This window comes from Vulpes vulpes, chromosome 16, assembly GCF_048418805.1.
Source record: "Vulpes vulpes isolate BD-2025 chromosome 16, VulVul3, whole genome shotgun sequence".
NCBI classification, from domain to species: Eukaryota; Metazoa; Chordata; class Mammalia; order Carnivora; family Canidae; genus Vulpes; species Vulpes vulpes.
The window spans coordinates 52,240,694-52,253,093 of NC_132795.1; the positions used below are offsets into that span (position 1 = coordinate 52,240,694).

The following is a 12,400-nucleotide window of genomic DNA, read 5'->3' on the forward strand; positions in this document are numbered from 1 at the left end:
CTAGAGGGAGCTCAGGGGGCCTGGACGAGGTCTCTGTGGGGCAAGAAGCCAGGCTGCAGGGGCTTCAGCCACTATGGCCTTTGGTCTGTGCAGTCAAGAGCAGTGGGACCCACAGGGCAGTTCACTGATTCCTTCACCTAGTCTTCCACTCCGTGGGTGGTATTAGGGAGTGCCTCCTGCATTCCTGCTCCTGCTTAACTGGTTAACAGAAATCCCTTTATTTCCAGGGAGCTCTAGTGTGGGGGAAAGAGATGGAGACAAACCCAGCATGGCATGTGAATGTGGTTCAGAGGAACGATCACGTACAGCTGGGCAGGAGGGAATCTGTGAAGCTTCTTGGACATGATGCCTGAGGCCAAAGGAGAAAAAGAAGAGCACACATAGGATAGTGGGGAAAGCACAGAGGAGTAGGGGTACATGTGGGGACTGGCAAGCCATCTGGGACCATTGGGGCAGGCAGTCGTATAGGGAGAAACAGCAGGGGGATGATACTGAGGGACGGGTGAGGAACTGGGGCCATCTGGCAGGGCACTGGTTCATGCCAGCATCTTAGAATCATCTGGAGAGCTTTGAAAAATCCCAAGGCCCATGCCCTGTTCACAGGCCAGGCCAGGCAGTGTTATACTGAAGTCCCCACTGGCTCTGATGTGCAGCCATAGTGGAGAAGCACAGCCCAGGGGGTGAGGAGCCTGTGAGGTGGCCTTGGATGTCTGATCCGTGCTTTATAAGGGTTACTGTGGCCCCAGTGTGGAGAAGGTACTGTGGCAGGGAGAGGCGAAGAGGACAGGTATGTGGCACAGGGGGTGGCAGTGGCTCTGCAGAGGGGTGGCTGCTCTGTGACCAGCTTGGCAGAAGGATAAGACTCAGTGACTCTGGGAGTGAGGGCGCAAGGGGGGGGGGGGGGGGCTCAGATGACGACCAGAGGCAGTGTCACTGGAGTTAGGAAACACAGAGGAGGTCGAGTGAAACCTCGGCAGGAGACTTCCCGAGGACGTGGGCGCAGAGGGCGGCCTGCGCTGCGATGTGATTCTCCTTACGTTGACAGCCTGAGCACTCGTTCAGCAGGCGTTGATCTGGAAGCAGATAGCAAGCCTTCTGAGCTGAGAGGGCGTGGGTAGGACCTAGCAGAGCACCGCCAGCTCATCAGTGACCTAGAGCCTCAGGAGAGGGGTGGGTGGGAGAGAGCCCCACCAGGCCGCGAGGGGCAAGGTGGACCCAGAGTGTGCCAGTGACTGTGCAAGGAGTGTGGGAAATGCAGTGTTGAGGATTGGATTCACCTCTGAAGCTCCTGCACCGGCGCTAGAACAATGCCTGGTGCATGGTCAGGGCTGCTTAAGTGTTGAGTGAGGGAATGAATGAATGAATGAATGAATGAATGAATGAATGAATGAAATGAATGAAAGAAAGAAAGAAAGAAAAGAAGAGAAGAGAAAAGAAAAAAGAAAAGAAAAGAAAAGAAATCTAGTGGATTGGTCATGCAGGTAATTGGATACTTGATAGAAGCCTCTCTAATCCCTTCTTCATGATGCAGCCAGGCTTATCTATCTCAACCACAGATCTACTCATGTTAAAACCCTGCAGAAAACACCCCAGTGTCCTACTGCTGTTAGGAAAACACCCAGATGCTTTTTTTTAAGAGTGGCTTCCCGGGCTCCTCATGATTCTCGCACCCTCCAGAGCTCAGGCTGTGCAGCCGGACTGCCTGGGTTCACATCCCAGCTCAGCTCCGGACTAGCTGTGCCCTTGGGCAAGTTACTTACCCACTCTGAGCCCCGATTTGCTCACACTAATGTTACTTAGGAGAGTGTGGTAAGGGTCAAGGGAGATCCTAGACGCAGAGCCCTGCACCCGGTACTGAGCTCAAGAAACATTTGCTTTGGCTGGTGCTGTTGCTCTTTACTCAGTGCCGACTAAGCTGCTGTTTCCTGAAAACCCCATGCTCTCTCTCACCCCTGGATGGCCCATTCCCTCGGTTCTGAATGCACACTCTCCCAGCCACTTGGCTCCCTGGAGCGGGGGTTGTGTATGTAGTCTGTTCACAGTCGTAGCTATACTACTCAGCACCGTGCTTAGTACCTGCAGCATAAATACTTCCTGAAGCAGTGATATCAATGGCTAGTATTTCCTGAACTGCCCCTGGCTGTGTGGGAAGCAGCATCGTGATAATCGTACTGTGATTATTACATCTGCAGTTTGTGGAGCTTGTGTATATACAGCCAGTCCCAGAGCTAGGAGCTTTCTATGGATCCTCTTATTTCATAGTGATCCTCTGAGGTGGGTGCATTTTATAGACAAGGAAACTAAAGCAGAGAAAAGATGATGTGCCAGCCGGTGATTCTCAATCCTTTAATAGGCTTAAAAATTATTGGGGACCAGGCTGCCTTAGAAATTAAAAGTGAGATGTTAAAAATCTTATTGCAGAAAACAAAAATGAATGTGTACTTTCTTGTTGTGTTTCCCTGTAGGCTCAGACAAAACATTGGAGTTTCAAAATAATCACTTATTTGGATGATAAGGAGGTTACAGAAATTATAACAGGTGCAACCAAAGGTAGCTGGTCGTGAGCTAGTGAAGGGCTGCAAAGACCTGAGCTAATCTCTGAAAACTCACTCCAGCTCCTCGTTTGTACCTGAAACATTTCCACAGTCTTAGAAAACGTTAGAAAATACAACTTGTCTGTGCATGCTTTCCCTCTGGTCACATGCTATGAGGCCTCCAAAAAACCCACTGTGCTCGAGAGGTGCAGGGTGGAAAAGGCAAAAGACTTCCTCGTGTCCACATGAGAATGGTTTGGGCCTCCCCAAGTCCCAGGAACAGCTGCAGACCACACCTCGTGAACGCTGCCTTCACTCGTAGGGCTGTGAGGTCCAGAGCTGATATTCCAGCCCCGGGAGGCCGATTCCAGGCCCACACCCACAGCTACATGCTCTGCTGCCATGTGGGTTCTAACAAATATGTGGCATTTTGTTTTGGTCCCCACGCTTTACCAAGTGTGCTACGATGGGTGTGTACAACTTTTATGATTAGAAAAATACTAACAAACAAAATATTGAAAAGGAAAAAAGTAGTTCTTGTCCTGTTAGTAGTTTCCTACAGTTTTCTAAAATACTTGCAATGTGCCGAAGTTCCAGTATAGGTATTTCCACAATTCCATCCCAGAACTTGCAATTTCAGAAAATTTATTCTTTTTACATGTGCCGTACCTTTATTACAGTATTCTTATAAACTATAAACTGCATACATTTATTTATTTGTTAAAGATCTTATTTATTTGAGAGAGAGAGCACACGCGCGCATGCATATACACACCTGAGCCGGGGGAGGGGCAAAGGGAGAGAGAGAGAATCCCAAACAGACTCCCCGCTGACTGTAGAGCCCAACTCGATCCCAGGCCCTGAGATCATGACCTGAGCCAAAATCGAGAATCAGCCACCTAACTGAGCCACCCAGGCACCCCTTCATGTACATCTTTAAAAAATAGTTTGAGCATCTCCATCATGTATATATATCCATGAAACCACCGCAAGTTATCAATCAAGATAGCAAATATTTTCATCCCTCCCACCCCCACCTCAAGCATCCTTGTGTCCTCCTGCAGTTCATCTCTTCCGCAGCCCTAGTAACCACTGGCCTGCATCTGTCATTGCAGATAACTACATTTTCTAGTGGTTTATATAAATGAAAGCATGCAAGATGTTCTCTTTTGTCAGGTTCTGTTCCCCAAGCGTAACGAGTTTGAGATTCATTCCGGTTGTTCCCTGAATGCACAACTGGTTTCTTTTCATTGCTAGGTACTATTCCATTCATTAGTACATCTTGTGGAGCATTTGGTGGGCATTTGGGTGGTTTCCAGTGTTCCATCTTTATTTGTCTTGGATAGATGCCCAGGGGTAGAAGGGCTGGTTCCTCTGGATGAGTGTATATTCAAGGTGTACAGTCTAGGTGTCTTCCAGAGTGGTTGCACTGTTCTGTGCCTCACCAGCAGTGAGAGAGAGCTGTAGGTACTCACATCCTTGTCAGCACTTGGTAGGGTCATTCCTTTTCATTTTAGCCAACCTAATGGGTGTATTCGAATTCTTTTTAAATTCCAGACTCTGTAGTAGGTTTCAGGATATTGCTTCAGGAAGAATCCTTTATAAGAAATTTTTGGCATCCATGGGGATGAGTGGCCCACCACCCCCCTCTTCGGTTATTACTCCAAAGGATCAGCTATTGAGTGACCATTTTCAAAGAGAGGAACAACGGAAGTTGGATCTTTCTGAAAGGTAAAACAAAACGAAATGCAAACGCATATGGAAACCACCATGCCTTTTGTGGGAGAGGTGGTTAGTAAATATTTGTTGACTAAATGAGTGTTTTAATATTTTATTATTGAAATGAGGAAATATGGCAAACTATAAATACAGCGGTTAGGGCCAGGGGAGTTGAGAGCAAGCAGATATCTTTGGGATTATTATGTGGCCTGCTGATTCTGGAAATGAAAGCACTGAGGTCTGAGAGGTCTAAGGACTGGCCTCAGGTTATTCACAAACTTGGTGGCCATCCTGGGTTAAGAACCCAGGACCTTCAAGAAATAAAACAGGTGAACAGAGGGGAAGGGAAGGAAAAAAATAAGATAAAAACAGAGAGGGAACTAAACCATAAGAAACTCTTAACTTTAGGAAACAAACCGAGGGTTGCTGGAGGGGAGGTGGAGGCGGGGTGGGGGGTAACTGAGTGATGGGCCTTAAAGGAGGGCACTTAATGAGCACTGGGTGTTATATACAACTGATGAATCACTGAACTATCTCTGAAGCTTACAGTACACTACATATTAACTAAATTGAATTTAAATAAAACATTTTTAAAAGAAAACCCAGGGTCTGCCATTCAACCATTACATGCCTGGGTTCACATTTGTTCTTTTCCAGAAACTTAGGCTCCTCACCACCATTTAATATTTATGGCAAAACATCCCCATTAAACCAGTTAACATTTTCTGACATGAATGATAGAATTATTCAAATGATCACCAAATTGAATTGTAACAATAAAACATGCTTAGCAAATCTGTTAAACATTGGGCTGATGAATATTCTAGCCTGTCCTCATTTTGAAAAATATAGGTTTAGTCTAATGAAAAGATATTATTTTAACTTGCCGGTTCATAGCTTATAATAAATCCACAAAGAAAGGTAAAATGTAGACCTATTCAGCCGACTTCACTCTGTCATTTCCCTTTAAAAAATTCTTAAGTATCGAGCAGTGGGAATATTTTAATGCTATGGTAATGAAATTTGAATATCTGGGCATTTCAGTGGTAGCTGCTTTATAAATGGGCAGAGGGATGGTATTTTAAGAGAAAGGTTAAATATTCTGTGATGAGATGCGTCTGCCTCCTAAAACCAGTGGAAAAAGTAATGGCAATTAGGCTTATTCTAAAATGTGGGCATTCCTGTGGAGCTCTTGAAAGCTGCAGGTGGAAGCAGCAGGAGAGAAGTCCTTTCTCCATGATTGTCACTCGGGCTCTCCTCCTCCCACTCTGGTGGGGTCCCAGAGACTCCGAGAGAGCTGAAGAAATAATTATTCATCATCACACTCCATCTCTCTCATACACATAGCACATCACATAAAATCTAGATTGTCTAAATCCGGTTGACTGGATAAATCAACTTGGAATAATTGGGAACTTCCCTTCCTTCCCATGAATGTTTGATGACTTCTTTGGCCTAGTTACCACAAAACAGCCCATTTCATTTAAAGCTTGGTAATGGGCTCTGGCTTTTTATGTTCCCAGTTCACACATACTTATTTTCCCCACCTTGTCTGCCCAGTCACACGCCCTGTTCAGCCAGCATCAAGCTCAGTTGGAGGGCTTAGCACAGGGATGACCATATCCACAACCTTGAAGCTCCCTGCCCTGGCCTGTGGCCCCACCAGCACGACAGGAGGAGCTTTCACCTGATGGATGCAGTGCTGTGGGCCTCTCTGGAACACAGGCGAGTGAAAGGTTCTCAAGTCATGCCATCTAGCTGTGCATCTGTTTCCTGGTTTGGGAGAAAGGGGCCGGTGGACCTCCTTGTTGTCCTGGGTCCGATCGAAATTGGGCGAGGTCTCTGGGAAGCACTCTGCTGGATCTAAATGCTTGATTGTGATTTTAGAACCAAGCCTGTGGAGGACAGAAGCACCTCGACCAAGAAAATGACGAAGGATGAAGTGATCGAAAAACTAAAAAACCGTATTCAGCAGCGGGACCCAGCATTCAAAAAATTCTTTCTTGACTATAGCAAGGAGCTCACTGGCAAAATTCATGTGCGTGACTTCAAGAAGGTAGGAGAATGGGTGTCCGAGTATTTCTCTATTTCTTTCACTCCTGGAGAAGGTCAGGCTTTCAAGGACGGGCAGTATATTTTCAGCAAGGGTTTATTCCCTTCCAGGCAAAGCGGACCCATTTCGAGGTATCTTCCAACAACATAAAAGGATTCTTTTGGCCAAAAACATCTTTGGCAACTTTCTTCGGAGAGTACTTTTGGTATGGATGTGACCAGTTGTTGGCATTTAAGCTTTGTCCAGACGGAGTGTTGGTGGATGTTGGGTTTGGCAGGCTGGCTGGAGTACCTGGCCCCAGGCTCGGCGCCTCAAGTACACCTGGGGCAGAACTGGGATGGGCAGCAAAGCTGCTCCGGCCCCTTCCCCAGCGGTGAGGAGTCCCAATGAGGCTGTGATAACGGCTGTGGTTTGCTCCTCGAGAAAGTGAAAAAAGAATCTGGCAGTAAAAACGGGAAGCTCGGAGTGCTGATGGGAACTGAGAGGTTGTGCCAGAAAGGACTCCGCTTGAAGGGTTCTGCATAGACTTCTCAAGGAATTAATTTAAGTGATTGCTTAAAATTCCTGTTATGACCCCTCTAGCTAATCATCTTCAGCTATTTTTAAGGAAAGCATTTCAGCTAATACATAGCAGTGTCTGTGTGCACAAATTTAGAAGAATGAAATGAAATATATTTCCAAGAAGAGAATAATTATATTAGTAGCTACTATTTATCTAGTGCCTGCCCCCGTGCCAGGCGCTGCAGTAGACTCTGTACTTATTTTATCTCCAAGTTGGCAGCATCCCTGAGGCTGGTTGGAGGAGAGAGCAGGGATGTGTCCGCACAGGGATGGGATTAGGTAGCTACCAACCCAGCCCAGACCTCCTGCCCCCCCCCCAAGCCCAGACTGGGGGATGTGGAGGGCACGCAGGGCATGGTGAGGAGGACAGATTCAGGAAATATTTGGGAATAAGGGATAATGGACAAGAAAGAGGAAAATGGGTAAGGAGCAGCTCCCGGATCTTTGGTTTGGGGTACTGGGTGGCTGATGGTCAGTTATTGACATCTCCAGTGACCCGTTTCAGTGGGGTGGGTGGTGGTAAGTGGGTGTGAATCACCTGACACTCCCAGGGCACCTTGTCCTAGACTCTTTTGCCCCCAAGTCCCCTGGCACCAGCCAGTCCTGACCCCTCATGCCCAGGTGTCTTGAACAAGCATGGTTCAGTCAATGATCTTAATTCACAGAGTCAGTTCATAGGTTCCCAGGAGATCAAGAATCCACTAAGCTGGGCAGCCCCGGTGGCCCAGCGGTTTGGCACTGCCTTCGGTCCAGGGCATGATCCTGGAGACCCGGGATCAAGTCCCACGTCGGACTCCCTGCCTAGAGCCTGCTTCTCCCTCTGCCTGTGCCTCTGCCTCAGTCTCTGTGTCTCTCATGAATAAATAAATAAAATCTAAAAAAAAAAAAAAAAAGAATCCATTAGGCTGCCACTGATTTTTCGAGGGTTACCTTAGGGAAGGGCAGGAGGTGGTGGCAAAGCAGGGACTAGTACCCCAGACCATAGACTGCGACGACCGCTGCTTACCTCTGCTCACCTGAGCACAAGTCTGTAAGCTCAGCCGCAGATTCTTTCATCCTAGGGCTTCTCTGCCATCACTAAGCCACTGGCTCTCCTGTTGGCATCTCTGCTTCACATCCCAGACCGTCCTCCTAAAACTGCAGTCTCAGGTGCCTACCTGCCCACTTGACTTCTTCCCTGAGGCGTCCGGAGAAGGTGTATTGCCACCAAGGCCAGTCTTCCAGCAGCCCTTCCGTTCTCAAGAGGAGCCCTTTCCCAGTCACTCGGAGCTCCATTCTGGGGTCTTCCTGGACTCTCCCCTTCCTGTCATAGCCACACGCAGTGCATCAACAAAGCCCCTTGAAAGTCTCCCCAGGACACAGTGACTGCTGTCCCATCTCTGCCACTTCCAGCCATCGCCACCCCACTGGCCTCCCCACACCTGCCCTTTCCTGCCACAGGGTCTGTTCAACCCAGCAGCCAGAGTCCTCCTCCCCAACAGGTCTGTAGAGGGGGCCTCTCCTGCTCAGAACCCTTTCATGGCCCCCCACCTCGTGAGAATACAAACCAGAGTCCCCGCAGGACCTAGAGGGTCCAGCACACTACCCAGCCCCTCATTGTGTCTTTGACTTCCACTCTTACCACCCTCCCCACTGCTCACCTCGCTCCAGCCACACCAGCCTCCTGCCCCGCCTCACACCACCTGGCACCGGCTGTCCCCTCTGCCTGGAGCGCATCCCTCTGATAGCTGCGTGACTGTCCCCTTCACCTTCTCCAAGCCTTTGTCCACCTGCACTTCGAGGTGTCACTGACATTCCCAGGGCAGATATAACCTGCTCTCCCACCTCGATCTTCTTTACCCCCATTTTCTCTCTCGGTGTTATCACCTGCTGCCACGCATGTTGTGCTTAGAATCCTTCCTTTCATTTCTTCATTCTGCTGTTGCTTGACTTCTTCCAATAAAACGTGCTCCAAAGGTGGCCATCTCTCTCTTTCAGATAGTGATGCATCCCAGGTGCCTGGCACAAGGCAGGGCCCAACATTGGCTGAACGAATGGATGAATTTGAAGAGTAACTAGAAGCCCTAGTAGAGCCCAGAGTGGGTGCCACTTGGGAACTGAGGGAGGCAGGTACAGAAGCCCATCGGGATTCCCACACCCATCAGTGGCAATTCGCGAGCCCACCCTCGTCCTCTCCCTGCCCCTGACTTGCTCTGCATTCTAGCTGACCCTGAGGGGCAGCTACTTGCACGGTTGTCCTGCTGCTTGCTTCCTGGTGGTGCCTGCATACCTCTCCCCCCTCTCTCTAGTCTCCTGGCCTCCTACAGACTTTCCTGCCTCCTGAAGACGTGCCCATGTGAGAGGAAAGGAACGGCGAAGCCATGAAAGGACAGGACCAACGTGCAGGGAGAAAAGTTGCTGTTGTGTCAATCACCAATTTGCTCTGAACTCAATTAGGCAGATTGTTGACTGGTTCCCTCCCCCAGGGATTTGTTGGCTTTAAGCTTTGGGAAACATGCTATTGTGACCAACAACTCTGGGATGATTTTAAACGGTCCACTGGGAACCTGGTTTTGAACTTCATAAGCTGATAACTTCAAAGCATTATGTAAATATAAACTTCACTGTTAATTGAAGAGGTTGTTTATAGATCAGGGTGCTTCTCGGACCAGTGAGGTTGAGCTAGAGAAATCACAATCTTACGCCGTAGAAAGAAACACGAATTCAAATTAGACATAATGTAGGGCACCCAGATGTTGAAGGTTTGGGAATGTTGAACTTCAGTGGCAACGAAGCCTTTGGAATTGAATTCTCTGCGATCTTTAAGTATAAGTGACGAATGACAACTGTGTAAGTGTGGTTACAGTACTGTGATGATGATGACAACTGTCCCTGGGAAAACGGCAGTGATGAGCGTACTCATCACCACAGCCACCACGCCAGTGATCAGGTCCCTGTGGCCTCTGGCTCTGTGGACCTTGGTTCACGTGTATTGTTTCTAATCCTCGCAGAAGCCCTGTGGGGCGTACGTGATACTATGCCCACTTCACAAATGAGGAGGCCAAGGCTTAGGATAGTGACTCAGTGTTGTTCAGCTAGTAAGCCACTCAGGCCCTTGGATTGGGATCCACGTCGGTCTCTTAACCTCAGACAGTTGCTGGGTGTAAGACAGACTGGCTGGGTGTAATGTGGGCTAGCTGGGTATAATATGGGCTACCTGGGTGTAATGTGGACTGGCTGGGTATAATATGGGCTGGCTGGGTGTAATATGGGCTCGCTGGGTATAATATGGGCTGGCCAGGTGTAATGTGGGCTTGCTCGGTATAATATGGGCTGGCTGGGTGTAATGTAGGCTTGTTGGGTGTAATATGGGTTTGCTGGGTGTAATATGCACCAGCTGGGTTGCAGTACTGGCTACCTGGGTGTAATTGATGGCAGCTCTGAGATTGTATCTGGCCTCAGAATTTTGAGAGGAGGACATTAATTTTAATAACAATGTCCTTTAACTTCTCCCTATCATTTGGTCGTGGATATGCAGTGTTCTTGCCCTTGTCTTCCCCAAATCTGTCCCACGCCAATTAGTGGTGCAGTGGTTGCTGAGTTTCGTCCCAGAGGAACTGGGAATGAGGCTCTCGACCACATATACCTGCTTGCCCAATTATGCATGCCTGGAGTTGTTCATAATTTGAGCGTCGGCAGCGCTTACCATTGGCCCAGATACCTTGTACTCTAAACTGGAAGTGCTAAATATTTATCCTCACCAGCCATTGCCTGACCTGTGGCGGGGGCAGAAGGTGGCTGGCTGTACAGGGTCAACGAGGAAGAGCTGTAATAGGGTCTGGAGCCGGGTGGGAACTCATGGGTCACCAAATCCAGTGGGTCTCCGCATTGTCATTGCTGGGAACACTGTTACTGGTTTTCACCACCATGATCAGGAAGATTTTGTCTGCTATACAGATTTGTTTACTAATGATCTGCCCCCACCCCTGCCTTTTTTTCCCTATCTTTGATGTGAAAGGTATCAGAGTTTCTGGAGAGTGTGAGGTGACCAGCCACAGCACACTGAGCCACCAGTCCTGCCAGAGGCAGAGCTGTCGGGCTTTTAATGGACTCAGTGTACTTTCCTTGGTTACATGTGTCATTCCTATCGGGTGGAGGCGGAGGGACTGCTCTTTCTGGAATGGCGCTAGCCCCAGTCTGGGTATGTTGCATCTGACATTAAATCATCTCTCATAACAACCCTAAAGGCATATTCTTTCTCCCAGGAAATGCCCCCTCCCCTGGTTCATTGCTTGCTCTGGCCGCTGTACCCCATGGCCTACGACTTTTGCATAGTTTGTAATGTGTCATTTTATTTAAATGACAAGTCAAGAACTGGTGATGATGCAGGAAGACCGTTTTTGAATTTCAGAGTGATGGAGACTCTAGATTCCTCCTCTAGATGCTTCTTCCTTCTTGTCTTCCTCTCTCACACATGCTGAGTTAACCGCAAGTCCCTAAAGCCGTGTCTTACATAAGAGAGGTGACTGTTTTTCTCTCTCATGATAAGGAGTCCAGACGTTGTCTGTGCAGGGCCATTGAGGCAGCTCTACAGTGTCTGCAGAGGCCCAGGCCGCTGCTAACTTTTTCATTCAGCCTCATTCTCATGCTTGGAATGCAGCTGCTGGGACTAGCCATCACACACATGTTCCAGGCATAAAGAAGGGGAAAGGTGTAGGCAAAAGGCTTGAGCCAGGAGAGTCTTTCTTTCTTTTTTTAAAGGCTTTGTTGGAAGCTTCTCTCAGCAGCTTCATTTTATTGACCAGGCTCTGTTAAATAGAGATTTTGTAGAGAGAAAAAGGTGATTTTTTTTTAATTTTTTATTTTTTATTTTTTTGCTGGGTACATAACTACCTTTATAAAAAGCAAAGCTCTCTGTTCGTAGGGGGGAAGGAGGGAGTATACATCAGGCAGGCAGCTGTAAGTCCCTGCCATCCTCTCTCTCAGTAAACATTTTGAGGATGCCTGTTCCATACTTGGTACAGGACTAAACCACATGGTGACGTGGAGAAAGCAGAAGTTTCATTGCTTGGGGCCAGTGACCCACAGGGAATATAAAATGACAAAACATCCAAGGACACAGAAGTCAAGATTAGTCTAATTGTGTAATTAGAGTAATTGAGCTAGTCCATCCATCAGAAATCTGAGGGCAGCTTTACATTCCAGTTGCCTGTCATTGGTTGTTCCTGATGGTAAACTGTTCTTTATCCTCAGTAAATACACTGTACGTTGTTCAGTTCACTGTTATCCTTAGTCTCATCCCTGGAGTCCCAGCTGAGGCCCCTGGAGACAGACATGGGGCTGCAGAGCTCCTCAGCAAACATACAGAGCCCCTGAGACGCATATTAGTGAAGCAAGAGTCTGTAACAGCCCAACCCAGCGCCCTAGATTCTTGATGCCGTGGCTCTTTGCTTCACACCTGCCTTACCTGGGAGGAGGTGACCTTTCCTTCCTCCTCCCAGCAGAGCACCCCATGCCCTTTGGGGGCTGGTCAGACTCTCATGTCCAGAAATCA

The 12,400-nt window shown here is 48.2% G+C and overlaps 1 protein-coding gene across 8 annotated transcripts in view; it reads left to right on the forward strand.

Moving 5' to 3' along the window:
- Nucleotides 1-12,400, forward strand: part of EFCAB6 (EF-hand calcium binding domain 6) — a 243,750-nt gene that overhangs the window by 126,258 nt on the left and 105,092 nt on the right. For all 8 annotated transcript variants that reach the window (XR_011997867.1, XR_011997868.1, XR_011997869.1 and 5 more), the window contains 2 exons: nucleotides 4,092-4,265; nucleotides 6,141-6,309. Coding sequence is in view for 5 of the 8 variants with exons in the window: in XM_026017432.2 (XP_025873217.2) it covers nucleotides 4,092-4,265; nucleotides 6,141-6,309 (343 nt within the window). In the remaining 3 variants the exon portion in view is untranslated. The remainder of the gene's footprint in view (nucleotides 1-4,091; nucleotides 4,266-6,140; nucleotides 6,310-12,400) is intronic.